The following is a 27,957-nucleotide window of genomic DNA, read 5'->3' on the forward strand; positions in this document are numbered from 1 at the left end:
GTTCGTATGCACACCCAATCCTTCTACAGCTGTCTGGGAACTTTGTTAACAGAAAATAAATACATAAAGAAATTATGCGAGCAAACAGATTATTTGGCAGCGGTTCATCTTGATGAACGACTGACTTGATTTCTGTATTAGCAGAACTGTGTTTAATTCAGGCGAGCCACTTCTCGCTGTTGGTTGTGCAGAGTCTATTAATCCAGGTTCAGTAGCTGTCTGTATTTGTATTTCACACGTTGCTGGCTCTGTTACAGCTCTTACACCGAGACACAACACGCGCGGGGAGTGTTAGGTGTTTTTTATTCCATAAATGCGCACTGGTAGTTGCTGCCTTCTTCCGTGCTCTTAAGTAAATGTCTAACTGTGCAGCGCAAACAGTATCCTAACCTATGGCTATGTGTGGGAGAGAAGACGTATTAATGGAACTCCAAACTGATTCTGTCTTCTGTTCTTTCCTAAACAAAATTGGGAATCAGCAGTACTTCAGCATCTCGCTCGAGTTAGGACGTCGACGTCACAAGGGGGCGGTCTATTCTTAGGTGACGTAGCGGGGACGCCAGGCGTTCACTGCTCCACAGGTTTTTGTTTTTTTTTTTTTCTGGTAAAGTTCTTTGCAAAGTTTGGAGCGGCGGCAGCAGCTCGTGCACGGTGTTTTATTGTCAGTCAGGTAAGTTGTTTTCTCTTCTTTACTTTCACGACGAAACAATTAGAGGCACACACAACAGAACTGTAATGCATTGTCGATTACATACAATTAAACTTATTGTATACTGCGTCTATAAAAAATAACAATGCATGTAATGATACCCCTAACTAAGACCTGCGGGGTTTGGGTTATTGTTGTGGCGAACTCAAAGCGAATGTTTATGCGGAGTAATTATGGCTTCAATGACATAAGTAGCCCGTTTTATGACAAACCAAAACGTGGTCAGTGTGCAAAATAAATAGCCTCCTGAATAAGTAATGCGGTGTTTCGGTAATTAAACGTGTTTGCTCCGCGCTTTCCCCACAGGTTTGTAACATTCCTTTGTAAATATGTGTATTGGTGTTCTCTCTCTCTCTCTCTCTCTCTCTCTCTCTCTCTCTCTCTCTCTCTCTCTCTCTCTCTCTCTCTCTCTCTCTCTCTCTCTCTCTCTCTCTCTCTCTCTCTCTCTCTCTCTCTCGTGTACCGTGTCTTGAGTGCTTGCTCAATTGCACACATTTATTTTATATCTGAAAGGGAGGAGTGTGTGATGTCCGGTGGTTAAAGAAAAGGGCTTGTAACCAGGAGGTCCCCGGTTCAAATCCCACCTCCGCCACTGACTCATTGTGTGACCCTGAGCAAGTCACTTAACCTCCTTGTGCTCCGTCTTTCGGGTGAGACGTAGTTGTAAGTGACTCTGCAGCTGATGCATAGTTCACACACCCTAGTCTCTGTAAGTCGCCTTGGATAAAGGCGTCTGCTAAATAAACAAATAAAAAATAGAAATGTCGTGCTGTTCATAATAAGACTATTAATCCTATGCTGGACTCTGCCGAGTTTAGAGATGCAAGCGGACTAGGAGGATTCACCAGCAGTGAATATTTTGACATACTTGCTTTACTTTGTGAAAGTAAGTGTTGTGTTAGCCCCGTGTTACAAGTACACGCAATGTACGTTTCTGACAAGCCTACTCCGTGTGCAGAACAGACACTGTTCATTAGTGCGGCACGAGCCGGGGTGCGCTCCCCACAGCAATCACGGGAGGGTCCCAATTAACAAGTAAACCTGCAGCTGCTTTGAGTTGTGATGACTGCTGAAAAACGTAATGCTCTGATAAAGCTGTTGTTTTTAAAGGTCCTACTCGGAGAGATTTACAATTGAATGATTTAACATCAAGTGGTGCTTTTACTGTTGCTGCTGTTCACTGAATGTGCGCTCATGTCCGTGTTGCTGAAATGTTTGTCAGTTCTCTGTTTTCAGCCAGTCGGTTATTCCCTTGACTGGCTATCTGTGTAACCTTTTAATCACATTCACACGTTTTGGGGGCTTCTTTTGAACTGATTTCATGTAAATATTATAATAATTTACTTAAATGAACAGTGAAAAAAATACTAAACTATTAATACCAAACTAATGACGTTTCAATACCAGCCCTTTAGAGATTCACCACATTAGGGAACAGAAACTCTCTCCCCAGCTTGATTTAACAAAGAATGGAAGCTTTGAGCAGGGCTGAGTTTGAATGCGGTTTGGAGCTCGTGTATTTGTATTAGCTTGTCGAGAGTCTGTCAACAGGTTTGCATTCCTCTCTTCAATCGCTCTGAGGTTACACTGACTGAAGTCTAATACAATTTCAGGTGGGTCACGTGGTCTGATACCAAACCAAGGAGAATGTGTACCTTGATGAGAATGACCTGGGGGTGGTAATCTGATGTTCTGCTCTACTTGCTTCCTCAGAATGCAAACTAAACTGTGCAAAATGTTGACTTCCGAGTCCGGTTACCTTGTGTAGCTCGGTTCCTGTGTGCAAAAGGACCGAGTCCAGCAGTTGTTCACACTTGACGTTTTGCAAGCGAACCAGACTCTGTGCGTTTACCAAACGGACCGTTTGTATTTGAGAATGGTTGGGGTCTCAGTTCTCTGTGAGGTATGTTTGTATTTCGGAATGGTTGGGGTCTCAGTTCTCTGTGAGGTATGTTTGTATTTTGGAATGGTTGGGGTCTCAGTTCTCTGTGAGGTATGTTTGTATTTTGGAATGGTTGGGGTCTCAGTTCTCTGTGAGGTATGTTTGTATTTTGGAATGGTTGGGGTCTCAGTTCTCTGTGAGGTATGTTTGTATTTTGGAATGGTTGGGGTCTCAGTTCTCTGTGAGGTATGTTTGTATTTTGGAATGGTTGGGGTCTCAGTTCTCTGTGAGGTATGTTTGTATTTTGGAATGGTTGGGGTCTCAGTTCTCTGTGAGGTATGTTTGTATTTTGGAGTGGTTGGGGTCTCAGTTCTCTGTGAGGTATGTTTGTATTTTGGAATGGTTGGGGTCTCAGTTCTCTGTGAGGTATGTTTGGATTTCTTCACAGAAGCCTGTGTCCTGAGGTTATGTGGGTTGGACTGCAGTGCAGCCCTGTTTTATAATTGCTGTGTCTGGAAAGAAAACGGTCCTACTAGTCACGTGTGTACTGAGGGATTAAAGGGAAAGTGTGGATCTGTATTGCAGTGCATTATTTGTAGAGAATGCTAGTGATCGTTGCAAGCACAAAAACACTGTCTCCTTGGAGTAACACTAGCTGCTCTGCTATTGCACACGTCTTCATGGTTTTAGATACATGTTCTGTAAAGAGAAATAAATTTAAACAGACAACCATGCACTGATCTTATACTGTACCTTTGGTAATTCATATCTTACATGTTTGCTATCACAAAAAGAAACAGACTTGTCTTGTTTTTTAGAAAGCGTTTTCTGTAGCTGTTCTGCATCGTGTGTGTGCACTGTGCAGCCTGTTTAGTATGAATTAGCAGAGAGGAATGTTCTCTTGGCTAATTCTCTGTCGCCTGTGTTTCAAGTCCGTGCAAACGAAGCTGTCGAGACAGAGCAGAGTGTCACATACACACGCCTCCTCCCTCTGTTCGGATCATTTCTACTGATGCTGAGATTATCATGTACATATACTTCCATTACTAGGTTGCAAGACTGTGCAGAGTCGTTGCTAAGCTGTTATTGAGAGGTGTTGGTTTGGTCTCAAACAGGGTCGCTCTGAAGTCACGTGACCAGTTTGCAACAGTAATACTTTCAAATCACTTTAACTGCAATACCTTTGCACCCCGTGCTTTCTGTGTAAGCGAGGCCCCTTAGTCCTCAGGAGAGCAGTGGGGTCCTTGCTGTGTCAGTGTGTGTTTAGGGGGTGCAGAGGCAGTGGGCTCCTTGCTGTGTCACTGTGTGTGTTTAGGGGGTGCAGCGGCAGTGGGGTCCTTGCTGTGTCACTGTGTGTTTAGGGGGTGCAGAGGCAGTGGGGTCCTTGCTGTGTCACTGTGTGTTTAGGGGTGCAGAGGCAGTGGGGTCCTTGCTGTGTCAGTGTGTGTTTAGGGGTGCAGAGGCAGTGGGGTCCTTGCTGTGTGTTTAGGGGGTGCAGGGATTCAGCTGTGTGCTGCTTCAATTTTGCAGACGGTGCATTCCACCAGAGAGAGGGACGGGGCGGAAGGCATTGAAACACTAATCTTTACCAGCACACTGAGGGGCTGCTCTGCTATGGCCAGAAAGACTCTTCCAGCATCTCTTAAAACCTGTTTGTTTTGTATTGTTTTGTTTTTTGGGTGGGGTGCAGCATGAATCACATTTGTACTACAAAAGAACCAATGAGAGATTCCTCAGCACTCGAGCCAAACACCTTTACTTATTCAGCTTGTACTTTTGTGCACAGCGAAAATAAAGCTGATAATGGAACTAGATTTGTAATATTGTTTGTTCTTGTTGCTGCATTTTGAAAGTGTTCCGTTTTAATGGCATTTACCTGATGATGTTTAAAACCATGGTCTGACACGATCTCCTGTCCACCTGATGCTCACTTCTGGAGTCAAAGCTTTTCTGCTCTTATTTATGAGGAATTCGTCAATCGCTTAATGTCAAAATTCTCCTGTGTTCAGGACCAATCAGGTCGTCCCTTTTCCACCTGTGACAGTGCAGATCCACCTGCACTGTATAGCTGAATATCTGTGTGTGTGTTTCACTGTATATCTGCATCTGTCTGTGTTTTTCCATAGCCCTTTCTGAACAGGCTGTAGTTGTCTGTGTAAGTGATATTGAGCAGTCCATGTGTATAAACTGAGCTTCAGCTTGCAAAGGCTTTTCTTCAAAGATTCATGTGGTCGTGTCACCAGAGTACAAGTTCTAGGGTATTGCATCATCCTCTTTTCATCCCTCTCCCTCCTTTCTTTTGAGCTGGCGGCTCCGCACCCCATTGTCCCGGCTGCCTGGCCCCCTTTGGGAAGTGGGTGAGAGGTCAGGCTGTGCCGCGGAGAGACTTGGGAGTAATTGCAGGGAATGAAAGGGCCTGGAACTCATTCAGGGCTGGGATTTCAGGAGCCTGGGATCACACTGCCTTTTTACCACAACCCATTTAAAGAGACAGAGCCCTATTCAGGGCTGCAGAATGATAAATGGGAAAGGATAGATCATGCTGAAAAGGAAGCAAGTGCGCGCTGTGGCCTGAATCCCACTCTGGAACGTGCTTTCTGGGGTTATTACAGGGCACAGTGTTACACAATAGAGCATATAAATATTTGAATGGATTGTGATCCCTTCAGATCTTCTAGTAAAGTCAGTAGTTGGATTAAAGAGCTTTTTAAAATTATATAAAGCAACTGTAAATGAGAGGTATTCTTGACAAAATGACTTCCCCATCCTGACATATGCTTTTTTTCTGGTCACGGTGGTGAAGTGTGACTGTGGTTGGTCACAAGGGGAAAGGATGTGTTGGTGAATTGTGCGCAGTATGTGTTTGGAACAAGCTGCAATCCTGCTGAATGGTGACGCTGTGAGAACCTTCCTGAGAGTATCGGCTGTTCATTAAGCCTCCTGCAGCGTAACAAAGAAAGCCCTCTCTTGCCAGTCCAGGCTGAACACCAGTGGTTTTATTGATGGGGATCTGCCCTCTCATTGACAGCAGCTTGTTTGCCTTCTTCCTGAAGACAAACAATTCTCAGATCTGAGGACAAAGCCCTGCCTCTGCGGGTACCAGCGCTTCACAAACTTGCTTTTGCTTATTTGCCAGCTGATGACCGCAAGCGTTTGATTGCTTGGTCCAGAACACCAGTTTTTTCTCAGCCAGTAGCTTTCTCTCTCCCTCCAACTGCCCGCCCCTTCCCCTACAATAGTTGCAGTTCGTCGGGAGCAAGCTAGGTGTCGGTGTGGAGGCAGTGCAGTCCCTCCCAATTGAATTGGCCGGGTACTCCATGAACAGTGGCCACAGCTCTTGTTCTCTGATCATGCTGGTGGATGGACAGGGCTGAGGCTCAATGTAGCACCACGCAAGTTGCTTAAATGGGATGCGTAGCCAGAACTGAGATTTTGTATCAAAGCAGTATATGTAGCGTGACTTGCTCCATGATTGGGATGTCGGACTCCTCGGACTGCAGCATGTCTGGACACTAGGTGGCTGGAGTTCTTCTTGTTCAGTGCTGTCCATGTAATCGCTGTTATTCTATTCCCCAGTCAGCAGCATGCAGATCCAGGAGTTGCTGAAGAGTCTGGGGGCCCAGGGCAGCCTGCGATTCCCAGACTTCGAGGAGATCCGAAAGTACGTCCACAGCCTGTCCACATCGTCTCTGATCGGGCTGGGTGCCTTCGCCACTCTCACTGCTTACTGGCTGGCCACGCGACCACGGCCCATCCGGGCACCATGCGACCTGGAGCATCAGTCTGTACCAGTGCAGGTGAGGGGGAGTGAGGTGGGAACAGCCTCTCTGTGCAGGGGTGTGGGGGGAGTGGCCTGATCTGTGCAGGAGTGTGGGGGGTGGAGAGACAACAGGCTGATCTGTGCAACAGTGGGGAGGGAACAGCCAGTCTGTGCAGGAATGTGGGGGGGTGGGGAGGGAACAACATTGATCTGTGCAGAAGGGGGGAGGGAACAGCCTGATCTGTGGAGGGGAGTGGGAGAGAGCAGCCTGGATATCTGTGGAGGGGAGGTGAGTGGGACATTCTGTTTGTTTGGGGCACGATTGGGGGAGGGTTTGGGAATGGTTGAACTCCACGGTTACTCAGCGGTGCAGTGTCACTCAATCCTTGTGTTGTTTTGTCTGTGCTGAAGGGAGACCCCAGCTGCCGGAGGTCGGCTCTTCTGAAGGATGAGACTCTGTTGGACTTTTACTACAAGGACACGAAGACGGCCTACGAGATGTTCCAGAGGGGGCTGCAGATCTCAGGTTGGGCAGATTTCTACAGACATGTGTGCTGGTGTTTGTAGAGCCGGGTGGGCTCTCTTCAGAGGAAGCAGTGCAGACGGGGCCCATTCACACTCCGTGGCAAGAGTTTCCGTCACATTGGACTCAACATCCATTAAAAGAAGTGCAGAATGTGGAAATAATTAGGAATCCAGGACATTCCCGCTGGAAAGAAATGAACTGAATGTTGGAAGTTTCAGGCCTTTAGTGTTATTTGATGCTGCCCTTGACAGATGAAACAGCTCCATCTCCAGACAATGTGGGAACAGTAACTCTTTCAAGCCTGGCAGTCACGGAGTCTCCTGCCCTACAGTTTAATGTCTATCTTTGTGTCTCCAGGTGAAGGACCCTGCCTCGGGTTCAGGAAACCCAAAGGTCCCTACGAGTGGATCTCCTACAAAGAGGTAAGAGCACCTCCCTGCCCCAGTACGGCCGTCAGTCAAAACAATCTGGAGAAATAGTTTAAGAACATGGCTTTAGAAGGGAAGATAAAATATCCTTAATTCAGTATGTTTGTGGTTTACTGTGGCGGAGCTGAATAGACTTTGCCTACAAGGGGTCTTGCAGTGGGGATTCAGAATTGGCAGTCCTTGGTGCTGTCATGAGCTGTGTTTCACCCCCTGTGACATTCATGCTGTCAGTGTTGTGTGATTGGTTGGTTCTTGTGTTCAGGTTTCGGACCAGGCTGAGTTTTTGGGCTCGGGCCTCCTGCACCGAGGCTGTCTGCCTTCTCCAGACCAGTTCATCGGGGTCTTCGCACAGAACCGACCCGAGGTACCAAACTGTAACCTTCCCCAGTCTCAGTGCAAGCTGCTGCTCACATAACTAATGAGAGCTGTTTTCAAACCATGCATTATTATGAAACAGCTAGCACACTGTTTAGAGAGACCAGTCAGCCCACAGCCTTTTTGCAAACATGATGAAATATTTGTCCCATGTCTAATCTCTCCTCTCGTTGCCCTGTGTCTCGTCTCAGTGGGTGGTTGCTGAGCTGGCCTGTTACACTTACTCCATGACTGTGGTCCCTCTGTATGACACTCTGGGTGAAGAGGCGATGGTGCACATTCTCAATATCGGTGAGTGACTGGAAAGGAGCTCCAGGTTTTGTGTGCAGTCCTTCACCTCCTCATTCATTCAGCATCTCCCATAGAAACCAATGAACTGAACATGCATTGTACAGGCACTCTGGAAAAGAGAGATTGTCTGGAGTCATTATCCTGTGCTTATGTAACTGGAATACATTTTGTAATGAAAAAAACACAACAAAGACGTGGATTTCAGCGATGTTGCCGCTGGGAAAAGAAAAAAAGCAAATATGAGAAATTCACAGCATATGTCTGGTACTATACAGGAATCTTCAGACATTGTATAACGTAGATCAGAAATCATAAGGGACTTTGGCTCCATTGTAGCTTCAGTTTGGCTTGTAATAGTCTCTTAGGCATCTATTATTTGGAAGAGAGTTTTTTTTTTTAATGAATTTTATTTACTAGTATTTAAATCTGAGAAGACTTCGCCTACAAGTGTTCTATGATTCAGAAAGGATGTCTGTCTGTCTGTCTGCCTGTCTGTCTGTCCTGGTTTCACATGTTCTGTTTCTAGCGGAGATCTCCATGGTGATCTGTGACAAGCCTGAGAAGGCGGGGACTCTGCTGACCAATGTGGAGCAGTCTCTGACCCCCGGCCTCAAAACCATCATCCTCATGAACTCGTGCGATGCCGCCCTGCTGGAGAGGGGGAGGAACTGCGGGGTGGAGATACTGCAGTTCCGTGACATCATGGTAGGTCTGACTGATACACACGCACGGTGTCTGCTGGAGTGTGTACTGTATTTGTCTTTGTGTGTGTGTGTATCTCTCTCTCTCTCACACACACACATGTACAGGTCCTCACTTTTTAAAAATCTTTCATAAGTCCTTATTTGTCTCCTTTCTTTCTTTTTCTTAGGAACAAGGTCGTCAGAATCACAAAGCCCCGGTCGTAAGTGTTTCTGCAAGATCCTGTATAATTTCTGCACTGCTTGAATGTGCTGATCCTCCTATTGTATTGAATGTACAACTTCACTGAAACATAAAGTGATTTAGAGGATGACGACGGGCAGTGAAAATAATCTCAATCCCTTTATTGGTGGGGCAGCTATGATTGGCTTGTTCTTCGCTCATGGGGGGGCGGGAGGCGGAGCGCAGATTTATCAGATTTGCAGTTTCCCTTTGAATAGTTTTTATGGCTGCTTCTTTAAATGGAAATTAAAGCCTGATTTTGTTTCCAGCCCCCACGGCCCGAGGATCTAGCTGTGGTGTGCTTTACCAGTGGAACCACAGGTACGTTTTCTACATTCTGAGTGAATCCTCCAACATGCAGTATGGGCATGAATCCCCCAAGGCAGCGAGAGGCGTGTGTGTGTGTGATCGAGAGGAAGGTAATGAGGTCTGTCTCTCCCTTCTGACAGGCAAACCCAAAGGGGCGATGATCACTCACGGGAACATCGCGTCCAACACCTCGTCTGTGATCAAGATCCTGGAGGTGGGTGTGCGTTCCTGGGAGTTCTTGAACCCGCCCAGCCCCCTGAGTGACCCCCGAGTGACTCCAGCGCTTTGTTTGTGTTACTCTCTCAGGGTTCATTTGTGATCCGCCAGGAAGACGTCACCATTTCATACCTGCCGCTCGCTCACATGTTTGAAAGGATGATCCAGGTAGGAGCCCTGCATTCCTACACGTCACACAATGCCTTTTCCAGCCTGTAGAGCAATGCCAGGGCGCTTTGCTCGGTCCTTCAAGACTAACTCCTCTCCTCACTGATGGTTTGAGTCTCGGTGTCCGGGCGGGAATGTTCCCGGCTGCTCCTGGGTTCTGATCAGTGCCGCTCTACTCTTCATGGCAGGTCTCCATGTTCTGCCACGGCGCCCGAGTCGGGTTCTATCAGGGCGATATCCAGCTTCTCATGGACGACATCAAGACCCTCAAGCCAACCTTCTTCCCCGTGGTGCCTCGGCTTCTCAACAGGATCTATGACAAGGTTTGGTTTTTTATTCTTGTCTTTTTCTCTGTCTCTAAGCCATGCAGAGTCATGGCTCACTGTCCTGTCGTCTCGCTGTCAGATCCTGGGAAGCGTCACCTCCCCTCTGAGGAGGGCTGTCCTGCAGTATGCTGTACGATGGAAGCAGGCAGAGCTGAGCAGCGGCATTGTGAGGAACAACAGCTTCTGGGACCTGCTGCTCTTCAACAGGATCCAGGTGAGGCTTCGGACTCTCAGACCTCAGTGTGCAGCACGTGTGCCAACCCCAGAACTGTGAGGAGCACCAGCGTCTGACTTTCAGACGGAGCCCAGCGAGACGGCTCCATCTGGAGAAGAACCCGGCTAGTGTTAACTGCAATGTGTAACTCCCTTTCCCGATGGTCTGCTCTTTTCCAGGCCAGTCTGGGTGGAAACCTGAGGTTTATATTAACCGCGTCGGCACCCATCTCCCCCAGCGTGCTCACCTTCCTCCGGGCTGTGCTGGGCTGCTTGGTAAGACCACAGAGAATGTGGGTGATTTCATTTGCAATATTATTAGCCTTGTGAGTTGCAGGCAGGTTCTGAGGTGAGAAGTGTAAGCTCATTTATTTATTTTTTATATATAATATATATATATATATCTCCCTCACACACACACATTCTTACTTGCTAAAGAACTCCAGCGGTGCCTCACCCCAGTCCCTGTGTGGTTTGTCTCCTCCTCCCTGCAGATATTCGAAGGTTATGGGCAGACTGAGTGCACTGCCGGCTGCACCTTCTCCATGCCAGGAGACTGGACTGCAGGTAAGGACACACCCGGCACAGAAACGCGATGCATGAGAGCGCAAGTCTCTCTGCATATTCTCTAGATTTTTTACTCTGTCCAGTCTGTGCTATTTTAAGGGCACTGAAAGCAGTACAGGATGAGAATGAGGAACCACTATTTTCAGAGTGCATGCTGTGTGTCTGTCTCTGGGCGTGTGTGTGTGTGTGTGTGTGTGCATGTCTGCCTCTGTTTGTGTGTGTGTGTGTGTCTCCTTTTTTTTGTTTGTTTGTGTGTGCGCATGTCTGTGTTAGGTGTCTATGTCATGTGTGTGTGTGTCTCATGTGTGTGTGTCTCGTGTCTCATGTGTGTGTGTCTCGTGTCTCATTTGTGTGTGTCTCGTGTGTGTCTGTCTCGTGTGTCTCGTGTGTGTGTGTCTCGTGTGTGTGTGTGTGTGTGTATGTATAGACTCTACTCTCCATACTGATCTGTGCTTTGACTCTCAGGTCACGTCGGCGCCCCGCTGCCCTGTGCCTTGGTGAAAGTGGTGGATATCGAGGAGATGAACTACCTGGCATCAAACGGAGAGGGGGAGGTGAGAGGGGCAGATGCTCAGTGGGGCTCCAGCCTGGGCCACTCTTGTCCAGCGTGGATATCAGGGATACAAATTAGCCTTCCTCTGCAGCCCAGGTTATTGATCCATAAAGGTCTGAGATGGACATTTAAAGTTTTACATTGCTTTACCGTACACATGAAACATAATTTTAAATAGTGTTAGTTCTAAGGTAGGTTTATTGGTCATTGCGATTGGACTAATCGCTGGCAGTATTGCAAGTCTTAGAAGCAGGGATTGATATGAATTTCATTAAAACAAGAGAGACCATGACATTAGTATTTCTGCGATTCCCCAAGCCTGTTTTATTTGACGACATTACAAAATGTTGCTTTTTGCTTATTTCAGAGAATGGTTTAAAGGAACATGCTTTAGATTAGCTTCTAATACAGAACGTCCCTCCTCTCTCTCAGTCCTCTGTACACTTGGTTGGCTGTGAATGTTTTCTGAATTAAAATGTCTTGTGATACAGAATGATAAATATCTGCAGACAAGTTTTCATTTGAGTTACTTTTTTGAGTTTTATTCTGAGTTTTGTGTTCTGAGTTCTGAGTTCTGAATTCTGAGTTCTGAGTTCTAATAAGGGATGAATTTACTATCATTTTTGTATCTTATCTTGTCTCTATGAACATGCTTCCGAGTGTGTTCCTTCTTCAGTAGATTAAAATGTGATTGATTTAATTAAACGCAGCCAGACGTCGTCACAGAATGAAACGGATACACGTGCTTATTGCTCCCTCTTTCCTGCCTCTGCCTCTGTGTTTGCAGATCTGTATTAAAGGGCCCAGCGTGTTTCAGGGCTATCTGAAGGATGCAGAGAAGACGTCCGAGGCGCTGGACTCACAGGGCTGGCTGCACACGGGGGACGTGGGGAAATGGTTACCGGTGAGACATGCTTTTATGTATTCAAACTGCAGTCACGAGTCATTATCGGGGCTGATCCGGTATGTAATTCAATATGTTAACGTAACATTATTCAGCAGAATTTAGTTCATTCTATAGGGTGATGCAAAACGTTTCAGTAGCTGCATGTTTCTGACGTGCCTGTTTGTTTAATTGCCCCGTCTCCTGCAGAACGGAGCCCTGAAGATCATCGACCGGAAGAAGCACATGTTCAAGCTGTCGCAGGGCGAGTACATCGCCCCCGAGAAGATCGAGAACGTGTACCTGCGCAGCGCGGCCCTGCTGCAGGTGTTTGTGCACGGAGACAGTCTGCAGGTAGCGCGGGCCAAAGCACTGCCCCTTTAATGCTCTCCTGAGAATGAAAGGAAATGTAACGTTGGGTTGTGAAGGGAGGCTGATCTGTGCTTTGACCAATATTGCACATGGAGATCTGATTTCAAATTTACTAAAAATAGAATAAACTTGGATGGATTCACTTTAGTTGTTCCCTAATTTTTTAATTGCCGTTCTGAGCTGATTTATTTCTAGCTTTGATACTACAGATACAATTTCTTTCATGTTACGGAGAAGAATGTGTTGCAAGCTGTGAGTAAGCATTTCGATACTCTGGATAATTCAGGGTAACCTGATCCTATTTCATCCTGTTTCTCAGTCTCATCTTATCGGAATAGTTGTTCCCGACCCAGAAGTGTTTACTGGCTGGGCCCAGGAAAAGGGAATTGTGGGATCGTACGATGAGCTCTGCAGGAATCAGGTAACTATAAAACTACAGCCACTCCAGGCAGTGGTTTCCACGCTTGTGTTCAGATTGAATGCAATGCTTCTCTGAACCGCAATCTCTCTTTCTCTGCTTTCTCTATTGGATCTCACCTCACAATGCAATGAGGAGTGTGTGATACCACAGCAGCATACTGTGCCTGTATCACTGTGCTAATGAGTTTCCTTCCTCATCCACTGCAGGAGGTGAAGAAGGCAATCCTGGAAGACCTGACAAGACTCGGGAAGGAAGCCGGGCTCAAGTCCTTCGAACAGGTAGAGTGAACCCTCTGTCATCATTAGCGCTTTTAATTTGAGAGCTGCGTTGTGTAGCTCAGCTTGGAATCTGGACTAAGTTGAGGCTGATTTTAAATGTCGTCATCCCCTCCCCTCCCCTCCCCTCCAGGTGAAAGATCTTTACGTTCATCCAGAAATGTTCAGCATCTGCAACGGGCTCCTCACCCCGACCATGAAAGCCAGACGGGCCGACATCCGGAAGCGGTTCCAGGGTCAGATCAGCAGGCTGTACTCCGAGTCTGCCTTTTAACCCAGCCTGGGAGCAGACGGTGGGTGGGGCAGGGCAGGACTGGGGACGGGAGGGGCGGCTGCAGCAGATTCAGGAAAATAGAGAAGCTGCACAGCCTGGACTGCACTAGAAACCAGCAAAATAGGAAAGGGAGAGACCGACGAGTGGAAACCTGAAGACCTAGAACTGTGATCCACAGCGCCCCTTGCTGGGAAAACAGTGAGCTGCCTCTTATTTAACTTGAAGCCCCTTTTGAATTTATAAAGCTCCGGGACTCTTTCTTTATCAGGGAAGGGTGGTCACTTGTATGAAAGTTGTGTAGGCTCCTCTGAAGGTGGCTCACCTTGGTACTTTGAGAAATTTGCGATCCCATTTCCAACCAACCAGGGTTTTTTAGCAGAACAGATCTGAACTAAACACGGTTTCTTTTTTTCTAATATGTTCTTGTGCAATGGAATTGTATGTTCACTAATGTACTTGCATGACCCTCCCGTCTCTGTGTTTAGAAACGTCTGCTTGTGTTGTATCATTACGTAGCCTGTATTCTTGGTACTGCCCGGGCTCTGTTAGTGTTCAGACTTCCTTGAGTTCAAGTTCAAAGTCATTTCTGTGGACCAATTCAGTCTTAAAAAAAGTTCTGCGACGCAGGGGACCCATCTGCAGTGAGACCGGGTGTGCCTTTGAGCTGCAGCTGTCCTGAGTCTGAGCTGAAGCCCATCGTGACGGCTCCTGAGAGCTGATTCATGATCGTGGTATTTCAGTGAAGTGCTGATAGCAGCCCCCTGTTCTTAACACACTGCACTGCCAGGGCACCTGTATTAGGACTGAATTACATTGTGGGTGTCGGAGCACTGGACAGGGCACAGGAATTAGGATGCTCCTCCAAATTGTCCTGGAGCCCCTTGAGTTGTTATTACTATGAACGAGGAGATTAACTGTTTACATGTGGCAGGGACCTAGCCCTCTGATCATTTTCAATTACACATCTGTTTACCAGTTAATACCATATAGATTAGTAAATACATCTGCAGAGAGACACCTACACACACAGAGACTCTTACACACACACACGCACAGAGACTCTTACACACACACACACGCACAGAGGCCCCTACACACACGCACAGAGGCTCTTACACACACACACACACACACACACACACACACACAGGGACACCTGCACAGAGACTCTTACACACACAGGGACCCCTACACACACGCACAGAGACACCTACACACATGCACAGAGACTCTTACACACACACACACGGGGACCCCTACACACACGCACAGGGGCACCGCTAGATATTCACACACCTCATACATTTCTATCCTGTTCTGAGTATCGTCTCATAAATGCCGATCTGTATGTTTGTTTGTTCGTTTAAATGGGAGGCAATACTTTTTGATCATAGTGTTTTGTTTTTTAATGGTCTGAAGCAGAGCTTCTCAAACCCCGGACCCCCTGTGTCTGCTGCTTTTCATTCTAGCCAGGCTCTCAATTACTTAACTAGACTCTTGATTTAACTGATAATTTGCTTAATTAAACATTTTCTCTTGTTTTCCGCTCTTAAACATTTGCATTTCAAGTTATTTATAAAATGCTATAGCTAACTTGAAATCTTCAACTGTTTAAGAGCTGAACACAAGTAAAAAGGTTTAAGCACATTGTCAGTACAATTAAGGGTCTAGTTAAGTAATTGAGCTGGAATGAAAACCAGCAGACAGGACCGGGGTTGAGAAGCCCTGTTATAGATGGTGGTTGACTGCAATTCCGAGGAAACCTAGAAAATAAAACTTGCATTGCAAAAGTCTGACCACAAGGGGGCAGTGTTGTCCCATTAACAGGTCAACTGTGAAACGTGCTGAATCGACGTCGTCTCGGTGTGTGGCAAAACTCACTGCTGAAAATCGCTACAATTGGTCCATTGTTAATATAGTATACTACTTTTAACGGTAGGAATTGCTGCTGTGACGTTAACGGCATAGCCTTGACTAAATTCAGCGAGCGTGTTGTAGAAGACATGCCAGCTTGTATTAATTATGAATTGAATTGTTGTGTATATTGTGATATTTATGAAACGACAGGAATGTAGTATTTCTGTATGTAGGAATCCCGCTAGAGGATCTTAGGAAAGGGTTTCCGTGGGCTGTGGCTCAGTGGAGGGCTGGGATCTGGAGCGCGCTAATGCAATAGGCTGCCACTGTCGAGGTATCGGGTAGAGGGTGGATGAAGGTTTTAATCAATAACAAATAATCATGTGTAACAAAAGAAGCGATTCTACATATTTAGGAGTGCTATGCTATTGGGTTTCTCTCCGAGCACCACGACAGCGTCTCGGTTGTAATTTCAGTGTCGGGTCTGTGTGTGCTGTATCACGTGTGCTGTATCATGAGCAATTGCTGTTTTTGTTGAAAATGTTGTATCGCTTCTTTTCACTGTTTTGTCTCTTGTGAATTACAGAAGTAAAAAAATGCAAAACTGGAAAATGTTTTCTTAAGCATCTTGTTTTGTATCTGTACTGTGTCGATGTTAAGAACATAAGAACATAAGAAAGTTTACAAACGAGAGGAGGCCCCATTCAGCCCATCTTGCTCGTTTGGTTGTTAGTAGCTTATTGATCCCAGAATCTCATCAAGCAGCTTCTTGAAGGATCCCAGGGTGTCAGCTTCAACAACATTACTGGGGAGTTGGTTCCAGACCCTCACAAGCGTGAAAGTTACTAAACAAACGAAACGCTGTTAGCATCATTTTAACGAATGCTTTGCAGCCACAGTTCTTATCTGCGATTTAGCCATAAATGAATATGTAATTCACAAAAACAAGATGGAGATGAGGGTTCAAAAATACTGTAATGGGATGTACTACAATTGCATCCATTTAAGGACTTCTGAAAACACGTTTTAAACAGTCAAAATTGTTGCTGGCATTTCCCTTTACGTTTTGTCTCGTGTGTTGCCAGTTGTGCTCAATGCCTTTTTTAGACGAACACCAAAGTACCTAATTTTAAAGTCGGGGTGTGCTTACAAGCCGTGAAAACAAATGCCTGTGACCTTTCTGGCTTCCCCAGCGTGTTGGGAGCAACAGACTGCACACACGTGCCGCTAACCCCTCCAGCTCCTTCCGAGTGTCTGTAGAGGACCAGGATCTATTGTGTGTTAATTGTCTAGGCTACTAAGTATACCAAGTTTAATAATAATAATAATAATAATAATAATAATAAAAACTTTAGTTTCAATTCAAAATAATATTTTGCCAATGTGTACAATGCAGCAGCGTGATTTATTTTGTGTTAGCAGTAGGCTAATGTACAATAAAGTGCGCTAGATATTTATTTATTTGATTTTACTGTAGGTCTACTGTACAGATTTATATCTGTACATAATGTAATGTGTAGCGTACCCAAAACACATTAGTGTTGTTTCAGCGCAATGATTTATATTTAAAATACATCGAGAACTGTAAATATATGTGCGAGATGTTACTGTTTTTAAACCCGACACCTCCTAATGTCGACAAACTAATATATCACCTCTCGCTAAAGATTTCGCTAAGATGACGCAAATAATATTTAAATTAATATTTTTCGGCTCTCTTCATTAACATATGTTTTCTTACTACGTACAACAAAATGTGCACTTTGTGAATTGGCATAATGAAAATGCGCACTGCGACGAATCCCATCTTCGTACATCTGACCCTTAGTGTTTCACTTCGTTCCAGGTGAACTCCACTTGCACTACTGCAGTCTGGCCACACGAGGGATCCCTCTTCAGAATTCATCTGGGCACACGCAATCAGTTACACTAGGGTTCTTGCAGCAATACTTTATATATATATATATATATATAATGAATCGATTTTCGGTAAAAACGTGTCTGCTTTTTAAGACCTGTTGGGTAACTGAAGAAACCTTTCAAATTCCGGTTCCCAAGATGACGCTGGCCGCCGGCCCATTCGTATTTCCTGGCATTTGAAGTTTGTTTTACAGGTGAAGAAAATTGGAGATCGAAATTGAGAATAATACGGTAGATTTATTAGAAGAAAACTTAAAAAAAGCATATCCTGGGTGGACGCTGCACACGCAGGGGGCGCGTCTTGTTTAATGGAAACGTTCCCGTGTTCGCTCTGGTGTTTGAAGATGTTGCGTTTCATCTTCCTGCCGTGCGCTCTTCTGATCTCTCGCCAGAGCCCTGCTAATGAAGTCGAGCTCGGGATATGTCTTCTTGTGACCGGTGTTGTATAAACACGATTAAGCCCCTAAATAACATTTCCTATTGAGTGGGTGAAGCGGAGGCTTCTTTTAATCCAGCGGTCTATGATTGAAGTTGTAAATCATTAGACTGCATTAAAAGACAGCTCAGAGCGCAATCGGATGTAACGCTTGTACCTGTAATTTAAAAGAGGAACCGCTTTCTGTAATGTTTCATGTTTAACAACAAAGAGGGATAATTGGTTCTGTCTTTAAACGCGGTCGAGTGTGCGCCACAGCTCCCTGGATCGCTGCCAGAGACTCTGTTATATTGAAGATCGCATTCTGCACCTTTACATTAGGTACATACGGGGGGGTACGGGGGGGTACGGGGGGGGGGGGGGGGTCTTTACTGATCACATGAGGGAGTTATAAACTGCGATTCTCTCAGAGCTCAGATAAGCAAGCCCGAGTCTGGTCTGACTGAATGCATTCCCCTTGTTAACGTGGTGATTCGCCTTCCTCGTTAACGGGTGTGGATAATCACTCCTTTCCTCGCTGTGTTTTGCTTTAGGATTAAGTCGAAAGGAACTTTCGGTTGTTGGAACTGCCCGTGTTTAAAAGTAAGGGATAAACAAATAAGAGTTGAAAAAAGAAATCTCTATTTCGAGCGCCGTTAGGCAGGAGGAGCTGTAGATTTATGTTCTTACCGATTCAACACTTTGAGTTTATTATGTTACTTAAAATGCCTTCCTAATTGATTCTTGTGCGATAATGAGATCCAATGCACTGTGCATTTGGTAATTAGATTCTTTTTTTTCCACGTTTTGCAAACAAAATGCAATGCTGAACTGAAATCGCAAGCCTTTTTCCAAGTGTTACGTGTAAAGTGTCTAATGCTAAAATTAAGTAATTGTTGAAATGATTTTCCGCTTTTCTGTCCAATTGCTCTGACTGGTTTTGTTGGATCGACAGTTTTCTGTGGATTCGTTAATCAACAATCTATCTGTCCGCACTCCCCTTCTCTTCAGCCACGCAGCCACTTCTAGTGAGAACATAAGCAGTATTGATCAATCTAATGCATGTCTGATTTTTAAGTCTCACATAAACTGGCCCCTCCGCCCCTAAGGGAATTTGTTCAGCCCTACTCGGTAAAAGCTGTTCGAGTCACTCGATCAAGCACTAGAGGAGACTGGATAGTGTCTCGCCGTCGCACTGAGTTTGCACTGCTTTCTCAATCAAGGGTGCATGCTCTGGAATGAGCTATCAAACTTCATGAAAAACACATCAGACTAGCAGAGCTTTTTAACAGAACTGAGAAAATGGTTGCAACAGGACCAGCTTCCTGACCATGTCTAGCCCCCCTCTCCATTTGCCGACTTGCTTTTATTGTTTTTCATTGTTATTTCTAATTGTATTTTTATTTTAGTATTTTTTTATTGAATTTTATTGTTATCATTGTATTTGTAGTTAGTTTGTGGGACTATCCATGTAAATTAGCTGTAGCTAACTTGGGTGCGATGCATCGCAGGTTTTAATCATGAATGTTTATTCTTGTTGCACATGGTCCCAGAAAAAAAAAAGAACTCCAAGGGTGACGTCACAATGTTTTAATGACGCAATGGTATCTGTACAGGTGCCATCAGTATTGTATTAATTTAGCACCCAATCTTTCTGATTAGGGTCTACATGTCAGAATAAAGAGACTGTCCCATAGGGTTTACTGTTAACATGATTGAAATGGGGTTTACAGTAGAAGTCATGAATTGGTGCTCTGTGGTTAGATAAAGGCTGCAGAGCTTGCGGTCGTCAGGAGGATTTTGCACGTACCTGGAGCAGGTAAAGGAGGTAAGGCGTGGAAAGTAACAGAGCGGTGTTATTTGAGTGCAGGGTGGCGCTTCCCTTCAGGGTCTTTACATGGATCTCTTTTAGTATTGTATGCATCTCTACAGCATCTCCTCCTGTGCTGTGCGCCCCCGGGGCTCCTGATTGTATTGCGCTGTTATTAATCTGCTTTGGCAGGTTCGGTGCAGAAATAGCAAAGTGACTGTGGAGATTGCGCTGCAGGGCGGATTCCAGCGCAGGCGCAGTGCTGCTACGCGAGTATCCGTACCGCGGCGTGCGGTTCGAGGGGAGGCAGGCCATTAGGACAGTCGGCTCCCAGCCTCACACATCCTCGAGAGATGTTCACCAGATTTTGAACTCTGCCTGCATCCCTCTTCAAAGAAGATGATGAGAGAATCAGTCCGAGGAGCGACCCCGATTCACCGGACCGGGCTGTGGTACTTTATCAGTGGGTTAGGAGGAATGTATAGACGGTAAATGATTGCACTTCGTGTGAAGGCTGCGCGGGCTCCGTGTCGGGGGGGGGGGGGGGGGTCTCGACGTCAGAAGAAGGAGGGGATGGAGTCGTAAGGTCTGGGGTATAAATACGAGTCCTTGAGAACAGACTGTAACAAACAGGCTTGTCTTCCCAGCTGGAGGACCGTTCTTCGCTTTGAAGTAGAAACGACGTTTCAGAGAGAGAGGAATACATATTTTAGAAAATAAAAAACAAGTATTATCATTCATCTAAAATCGTTTAATCGTATCAACGGGTTCTTTTTTTAAAAAATAGAGCACCTTATACTTTGTTTTTTTTTTGGTTTTGTGTTTTAAAGATGGGGTTGGGGGGGGTGTTGCTGCTGTCCGTCCTGTGCTCTTGTGTCCATTCTCTCGTCCTGGATTACAACACCATCCGGGGATCTGCTGAGGTGGACCTGAGGACCGAGACGGTAAGACCCGGGACAGAACGCTGGGGGTCAGGTCTAGAATCACGTGGGTTACCTGGGGAGGAGGACGCCTGTCGTGGTAGCTACCGCTGACGTTTCTTACTCTTCTTTTACAAACACATCAGATCTGTGACGACATTTGTTATCGAGAGAGGTTTGAAGTCGTCAGTTTTAGTTTTTAACCCAAATATATTTAACAAGAGATGAGGCGCTACTAGAATCGCATTCATAATAATCTGTACTGTCCAGCATGCAGTATACCGGCATTTTACACACATTATCGAAGGTCCCTTAAAATTGCCACAGTAATTATGAATAGTATTAGTAATTATAAATAATATTCTTTGAAATAAAGTACACCTGCCCCCGAGTAAAGCTGGTAAAAGGTTAAAAGAACTGTCTGCTGTGTTCGTGTTCTATAAAGCGGGTTCACAAACTCCCCCTCACCGGCTCATTCAAACCATAATGTTATAACTTTTATGCAGAACGACCGCGGTTTCATCAACACGGGGTTTTCCGGCCGCTCTGATATTGCGTAGAGTGAAAATAATCATGTGTCTGATAGCATACTGTACTATCTATCTATCTATCTATCTATCTATCTATCTATCTATCTAATGCTCGCAAAAAAAGATAATTAAACGGTATCGCTAATCTTCATGTGACACAATCTCCATATATATTTAGTTCCATAGTCTATTATATGGCATTCATCATAAGCTACCCGAATCAGACCACTTCAAAAACTTTTTTTTTTTAAAACGTGTTCTTTCGAGATTTTCCTTTTAAAGTATGATGAATACCATTAGGTCTGGTCTTCGTGAAACCTTTCTACACAGTTTATTATGTGTCAAAACGAATCTTCTATATTAAAAAAAATAAATAAATAAAATGTAACCACTTCTCGCAAGTTTAAAAACTGGAAATAATCGATCTCTGTGAGTAACTCCACACGGGCGCAGTACTCCAGATCGGTTGAAATGCTGTGGGACTCGAGACGTCATATCACGCCGTGTCAGCATCCGACTTCTCCGAAAGATCTTAAACCCGCACTACCCGTGTAGCGCAGACTCCCGGTCCGACGCGCTGAGCCAGGCTGAGGTTAGTAAAGGGTTCAGTGCAGTTCAGGCGCAGTGAGACGGGCTGTACTCGGCAGAACGGGTCTCCGAGGCTTAATAACATTTTAAAATGAAAGGTAACACAAGGTGCATTAGCCACGCATGCGCATGCGCGCACACACACTCAATCCTGCCTATTTAATACATCTCGTGGTATCCCGGAAAGACAATCTTCTATTCTTGGTTTGCATTCCTGCAATTGTAACTGTCAGGCCAGGTATCGCATTTAACACCGACACCATCGCCTTCCCAGAAACACAAACCAAACCTCCCACTCAGACACTCGAGCGCGGCAGTAACGCGATAGCAGGGTGGCGCCGCATCTGCCAGTCACCGCTTATTAAAATGCAAACCTTTGTTTCTGTTTTTGCAAAGCGGTTGATTTCTATGTTCAGATTACCAAGACATTTGGAAAGCAAGGGTTCTGAAATTTCAGACTCCCCTCGGGACTTCATGTTGGGGGAAACAAAGCGCTTTCGTGCCCCCTCCCTCCGCACGAGGTGTCCCTGATGGCAGTGATTGACGGTGTGCTCATCCATGCAGCACCGCGAGTCTCATCTGAAGGTTTCAGTCGCGCTCGCTGCGGGATCTGGAGCCGCGTGCTTCCCTGATAGGAGTCTAAGCTGACTTATCCTTCAGGTGTTCTGGTTTTATTTGGATACCAGCCTCACTATCGTTTAGTACTTGCAGTGATAGTTTTTGCATGTTCTGTTTCCATGCCCCGAGGTTCAGGGCTTGTGGTTCCGATGTTCTGATTCTAAACCAGTCTTATTCTACAGCAGCTGGACCGCTGCATGACGGACAGCGACTGCGAGTCCACGAAGTTCTGCCAGAACACACGCGCCGGAGAGTCTGTTTGTGCCGCGTGCCGGCCGCTCCGCCGGCGCTGCCCGCGCAACGCTACGTGCTGTCCAGGGACTCTCTGCATCAACGGTAGGGGGCGGGGCTAATGCCCACTGCCTTATCACGTAGGATACAATGCTTAGCCAGCCATCTATATTATTATTTTCTAAATCCAGCCTCACAAGCCGGAATTTGTCATATGCAGTATTGTGATGCCGAGGTGGGGGCTTCCTGCCGGGTGCAATCTATTATATTCTAATGCAATCTGTACTCATTTTTAGCAACTTTGTATTTGCATGTGTTATTAATATGTTAACATTTTCAAACAAGCCTTAACTTGCATACCGTTTATATACTTTATCAACATATAATTTTTGTCAAGGACTTTAGTTACTGGAAACACACACACACACACACACACACACACACACATAAATATAAATGTAACGACACGGTAGACTACTATGTCTGCAGTTATAAAGTTTGGCTGATACTACCTGGCTGGCAGGAATCAAGGCTTTGCAAGGCTGACACCTGTCTTCACGGTTCTTCCTACAGGAGCATAAGGTGTGAAACTCACAGATTTTCATCGCGGCAGCTCTGCGCTCTTCACCCTTTAGGGACAGCAGAAAGAAAGACAACCTTCACATGTCCAGACGCAGACAGACGCATGCCTGCAGAAAGCATTGCATGTTCCCATAGATTTTCTCACTGTATCACCACAAATGCATCACCATTAGAGCACCAAAAAGCGAATGCAGAATCTACAGCCCTGTCCAGATATGATTAAAAATAAACAGGCTATGTGAACATCATTTTGATATTTTATTTAACACAATGCAATCAAAAGAAAGTACAAACTGATATCGCAAAAGTCTACCGGAAGCTTTACAGCAGTACACTATTTAATGTTCGATTTAGAAATGTTACATTCTTAATTTGTCAGTTTTTGGTTAAGTATATGGAAAAACTATAAAGCGGAATGCAATTCAATATGTTAGCGTCACATTATTCTGTGGGTTTCATTCGACTTTATGAAGCAAAATGAGTTCATTTAGGGTGATGCAAAACCTTTGGCCACAGCTGTAGTTTAGCATTGCGAGCGTTTTGTTTTATTCTCGTGGTTTGTTCCAGACGTGTGCGCGCAGCCTGACGAGGGTGGCGTGACGACCGGGCTGGTCTCGCCCGTGACGCGTGGGAAAAGCGGACACCATATCCTGGAAACCAAACCCAAAAAGCAGCCCAACATCAAAGGTAAGGCCTGACCCCCCCCCCCCCCCCCCCCCCCCCCGCACTGACAAGCGGCGACAGTGCGAATCCGGGACAAAGCGGGAGGGAAAAACAAACACTGAGAAATAAACCCCTGCCTGTGGCGCTCTGCTCTGGAAGACAACGATATCATTGGACACAAACCGCCAGCCGCCAAACCGAGCCGACATGCGAGAAATGTGCTGAGCAGCCAGGAAGGTATATTGTTAGCAGGGAGATGGGATCGTAATTGGCTGGTAATTACAGTCTGCAGTTTGTGGTTCTGGAGCCGGGAGGGTTACCGTTTTTTTTTTTTTACATATTTGTTTTTGCAGCACAAGGTTCTTATTTTGGTCAGTGCTGAATTTAGGAATGTCAAAACAGATTTTGATTTAATACTGAGTGTATGAGCTATTCGCATACCTACCAGTTAATTACGCGCATCGTGTTTTTCTTCCTCCGGTGATTCTTTAGAGCAAGTATGAACTTGGTTGTACGCTTAGTGTTTTAGAAATAAAACACAAAATGAATTTCTTTTTCAATTGTTTTATTAAATGAGATACACAGGTAAGTGCAGCTCCGTCATTGTTGCCCTGGATTCTGTAATGCTGTTTAGATTATTCTCCTCCAATCCAGACCGCAGCCAGCAGAGGGCGCAGCAGTGTCCCTCTCGGCCAGGCGGTCCAGTGATGCACTTTTGCCCTTCGGGAAACCGGTCTTATGTGACGTGCAATTACTGCAGCAGCACAGATACCTCAATGTCTGATTTCGGATTTATAGGCCTGTTCTTAAAAGCACATCGAATGTAGGACACAAGTAGCCACTGATCTCCGATTTTACGTCAACTTTTGCTACTTTTAATCAGATTTTGCAACCTTGTCAAAATCTACTACCTGGTCAAAATCTGATACCTGTATCAAAATTGCATCTGTAGAGTGCGCTGTCCCACGCTGACCAGCATGCATCGCTCCGGGATGAACTATCTGACCAGAGCCTGCGAACGTGCTTCATACACATTCAGAGACTCCTTTGATCCAGCAATCGAACCTCCATCCAGCTCCACAGCGGACAGATCTCTGGCGAGGCGCGCTGCGTGATTATATAGATGAACCGAGATTTGTTTAATTTCTAAACCACGTGAACCAGCGGGACTGCTGAATCGATCAATCATTATGATTTATTGTGTATTGCTTGCACTTGATCGTGATTTAAAGCATGTTTTAAATGAGTGAAGGGTTTGTTCATCGCCACGGTCGTCATCGATAAGGCTCTAAATGCTAATATTTCACGCAGCAGGTATTCTGCTGAGTTGCATTAGTAGCTCACATGTTTTCTGAAGGCAGTATGCATGCTCTGTGCCGCTGCTCAACAGCGTTCTTGTGTGTTCTTACTTCACGCCCCCCCCTGACTGAGCCTATGGCACTCTGACAGCATCCAGTACGAACCGCTAAAAGACTGAAGACCCAGATTCTTGTGGCTGCTCGCAGATAAAACCGCAAAAATGGCTGTGGTCCCTGAGGCAGACCATAATGGTTTCTAAAGCAACCCTTTTCTGAGCCAATCGCCCCCAGACCTATAATTTCCTCGCTTGAAATAACATGTTTGGGGAGGAACCAACCACCTAAAAACATGCAGCCCCAGGGAGCAGTAACAGTGCTGCACAGAGACCCCTTTCAACTACCTGGCTGTCGCCGTCTCCTTGTAAATTAAACACCACCACAAAACTTATGAGGTGTCAGTTTAACAAGAGTACATATTAAATGAGCTGTTTTTCTTCTTCCTGTAACTGCCTTGATTACAGGGACCAATGTAAGCAGCTGAAGCTCATCAGTAACAGCACAGGGCTGCAGCCTAGAAGGGACTGGACCCGTGTTCAACCAGTAGCTTAGCTGTGAGCACTGGAGTGCACTCCTGTATTAAAAGAAGCATGTTTAAGCAATTCTGTAGCCTTTGCATTCCAATGGAAAACGGTGTCATGAGATTCAAGTTTCAAACTCTGACACTGATCTCATTCTGCTGCTGCTCACAGGCAGTCCAGCCCCAGCCAGGACAGTCTTTAACCTCACTGTGGATGCCTCTGACCTGTCTCTGTTGAACCCTGCCCTCTCTGTGTTTCAGGACAGTCTTTAACCTCACTGAGGACGCCTCTGACCTGTCTCTGTTGAACCCTGCCCTCTCTGTGTTTCAGGACAGTCTTTAACCTCACTGAGGACGCCTCTGACCTGTCTCTGTTGAACCCTGCCCTCTCTGTGTTTCAGGACAGTCTTTAACCTCACTGAGGACGCCTCTGACCTGTCTCTGTTGAACCCAGCCCTCTCTGTGTTTCAGGACAGTATTGAACCCTGCCCTCTCTGTGTTTTAGGACAGTCTTTAACCTCGCTGTCGACGTCTCTGAGCTGTCTCTGTTGAACCCTGCCCTCTCTGTGTTTTAGGACAGTCTTTAACCTCACTGAGGACGCCTCTGACCTGTCTCTGTTGAACCCAGCCCTCTCTGTGTTTCAGGACAGTATTGAACCCTGCCCTCTCTGTGTTTTAGGACAGTCTTTAACCTCGCTGTCGACGTCTCTGAGCTGTCTCTGTTGAACCCTGCCCTCTCTGTGTTTTAGGACAGTCTTTAACCTCACTGTGGATGCCTCTGACCTGTCTGTTGAACCCTGCCCTCTCTGTGTTTCAGGACAGTCTTTAACCTCACTGTGGATGCCTCTGACCTGTCTGTTGAACCCTGCCCTCTCTGTGTTTCAGGACAGCCTAAGACCCCCCCCCCCCCGGAATAGCCTGGACTCGAACCGGTGACCTCCAGGCTATAGGGTGCTTCCTGCACTCCACGCGGAGCACCTCTACTGGATGCGCCACTCGGGAGCCCCCTCAGGACAGTGTTTAACCTCGCTGTGTTTAATCCTCCCCTCTCTGTGTTGCAGGGCTGGAGGGGGAGTCTTGTTTGCGCTCCTCGGACTGCGCAGTTGGCTTGTGCTGCGCTCGTCACTTCTGGGAGAAGATCTGCAAGCCCATGCCACAGGAGGGGGAGGTGTGTTCAAAACGGGGGCGCAAGGAGACCCCCATGGGTCGCGAGCTCTTCCAACGCTGCGACTGCACAGCCGGGCTCACCTGTCGCCCCCAAAACAAGGGTGAGGAGAGCCGCAAGTCCCGTCTGCGGGTCTGCCAGCGCCCCCTAGAGGGGCCCGCAGGACAGGACAACAGCGGCGCCAAGAGGCCAAACAGGAAGCGACAGCACTGAGCAGCGGGATTAAGACCGGGGACAAACCACCTGTATGAACTTGAGGCCGTGGATTCCTGAAGTTACTGTTTTCAAAATCAGGAACAAACACTTATTTTAAAGTGGAATGTGTTTTTTTTATTATTTTATTTCACAATTGTCACTTTTTTTCTCACTCATATATATATATATATATATATATATATATATATATATATATATATATATATATATATAATAAAATTGTGTGTGTGTATCTTTTTAAAATCCATGACTTGTAGCACTAGATTTCAATTTTGAGTGCACAGGATTCCTGGTTTCTTGGTTCACTGTGATGTGTTTTGGTAGACAGCAGCATGGAGTAGTGGTTAGGGCTCTGGCCTCTTGACCGGAGGGTCGTGGGTTCAATCCCAGGTGGAGGACGCTGCTGCTGTACCCTTCAGCAAGGTGCTTTACCTAGATTGCTCCAGTAAAAACCCAACTGTATAAATGGGTAATTGTATGTAAAAAAAATAATGTGATATAATTATAACAATTGTAAGTCGCTCTGGATAAGGGCGTCTGCTAAGATAATAATAATATTTCAGTACCTTTTATATTTTTCAACAGTAGATAGGCGATTGTACCAAATGGCTTTTAATGACTGACATACAAGCTGCATTTCCAAAGGCTGGTGCTGTTCAGCTAGTCACATTTCTGTCTAGAAGACATAGTATGCTGCACAGCGCCCACCGTGGACACACTTGATTTTTTGTGAGTCTTGGCCTCTGCTCTGTACTCGTGTTTCCCCCACTCAGTGCTGTCCTGCGGATCTGCTTCAAACATTCCCAGCAGCACCGAGTGAACCTACTCTTACTCCAGGAGGGGGCGTGGTCTGTTCAGCACCACAGGCAGGGACCGTGGCTTCACCACTCTCTCTTGTACAGTGTGTGAAAATGCACCATTCCAGACAGGCAGCGTTCACTGCAGCCCTGTTTCCGTCGGACCGGGCTCCTGTTTCTCGGCTGCCCCCCCCCCCCCCCCCCCCCCCCCCCCCCCCCCCAGTTGAAATGGCTCCTGATTCACAGCAGCTGCTGAACCGCCCAGTTGAAAAGCGCTGTGATGGAGAATCAGGCTGGC

At 46.0% G+C, this 27,957-nt stretch overlaps 2 protein-coding genes across 3 annotated transcripts; both read left to right on the forward strand.

The window, feature by feature from the left end:
- Positions 1–562: 562 nt before the first annotated feature.
- On the forward strand, positions 563–15,941 carry LOC117397679 (long-chain-fatty-acid--CoA ligase 1). Its single transcript, XM_033996451.3, has 21 exons — positions 563–670; positions 6,168–6,388; positions 6,763–6,877; positions 7,235–7,299; positions 7,568–7,669; positions 7,872–7,971; positions 8,498–8,676; positions 8,843–8,875; positions 9,165–9,216; positions 9,345–9,418; positions 9,511–9,588; positions 9,777–9,911; positions 9,994–10,128; positions 10,308–10,403; positions 10,622–10,694; positions 11,160–11,248; positions 12,035–12,151; positions 12,341–12,484; positions 12,822–12,923; positions 13,130–13,201; positions 13,332–15,941. Exons 2-21 carry the CDS (start codon positions 6,176–6,178, stop codon positions 13,470–13,472), a joined length of 2,115 nt encoding a protein of 704 aa, XP_033852342.3. The 5' UTR covers positions 563–670; positions 6,168–6,175; the 3' UTR covers positions 13,473–15,941.
- Positions 15,942–20,012: 4,071 nt separating this feature from the next.
- LOC117397689 (dickkopf-related protein 4-like) lies at positions 20,013–27,024 on the forward strand. Of its 2 annotated transcripts, none has more exons than XM_033996475.3 (4): positions 20,013–20,418; positions 22,313–22,466; positions 23,511–23,630; positions 26,543–27,024. In XM_033996475.3, exons 1-4 carry the CDS (start codon positions 20,305–20,307, stop codon positions 26,857–26,859), a joined length of 705 nt encoding a protein of 234 aa, XP_033852366.3. In that variant the 5' UTR covers positions 20,013–20,304; the 3' UTR covers positions 26,860–27,024. The 2 variants fall into 2 exon arrangements, with proteins under 2 accessions (XP_033852366.3, XP_033852367.3); XM_033996476.3 differs by having other exon boundaries at positions 22,316–22,466.
- Positions 27,025–27,957: the final 933 nt, after the last annotated feature.

The sequence above is a fragment of the Acipenser ruthenus genome, unplaced genomic scaffold, assembly GCF_902713425.1.
Source record: "Acipenser ruthenus unplaced genomic scaffold, fAciRut3.2 maternal haplotype, whole genome shotgun sequence".
Classification (NCBI taxonomy): Eukaryota; Metazoa; Chordata; class Actinopteri; order Acipenseriformes; family Acipenseridae; genus Acipenser; species Acipenser ruthenus.

What these genes read in the sequence shown, in the direction of transcription:
- LOC117397689 (XM_033996475.3), top strand. Translation starts at nt 20,305, where the DNA reads ATGGGGTTGGGGGGGGTGTTGCTGCTGTCCGTCCTGTGCTCTTGTGTC. An exon ending in TGGACCTGAGGACCGAGACG is followed by an intron (nt 20,419 to 22,312) that starts GTAAGACCCGGG and finishes CTTATTCTACAG; the next exon opens with CAGCTGGACCGCTGCATGAC. An exon ending in AAAGCAGCCCAACATCAAAG is followed by an intron (nt 23,631 to 26,542) that starts GTAAGGCCTGAC and finishes TCTGTGTTGCAG; the next exon opens with GGCTGGAGGGGGAGTCTTGT.
- LOC117397679 (XM_033996451.3), top strand. Translation starts at nt 6,176, where the DNA reads ATGCAGATCCAGGAGTTGCTGAAGAGTCTGGGGGCCCAGGGCAGCCTG. An exon ending in AGTGGATCTCCTACAAAGAG is followed by an intron (nt 7,300 to 7,567) that starts GTAAGAGCACCT and finishes TCTTGTGTTCAG; the next exon opens with GTTTCGGACCAGGCTGAGTT. An exon ending in CATCAAACGGAGAGGGGGAG is followed by an intron (nt 11,249 to 12,034) that starts GTGAGAGGGGCA and finishes CTGTGTTTGCAG; the next exon opens with ATCTGTATTAAAGGGCCCAG.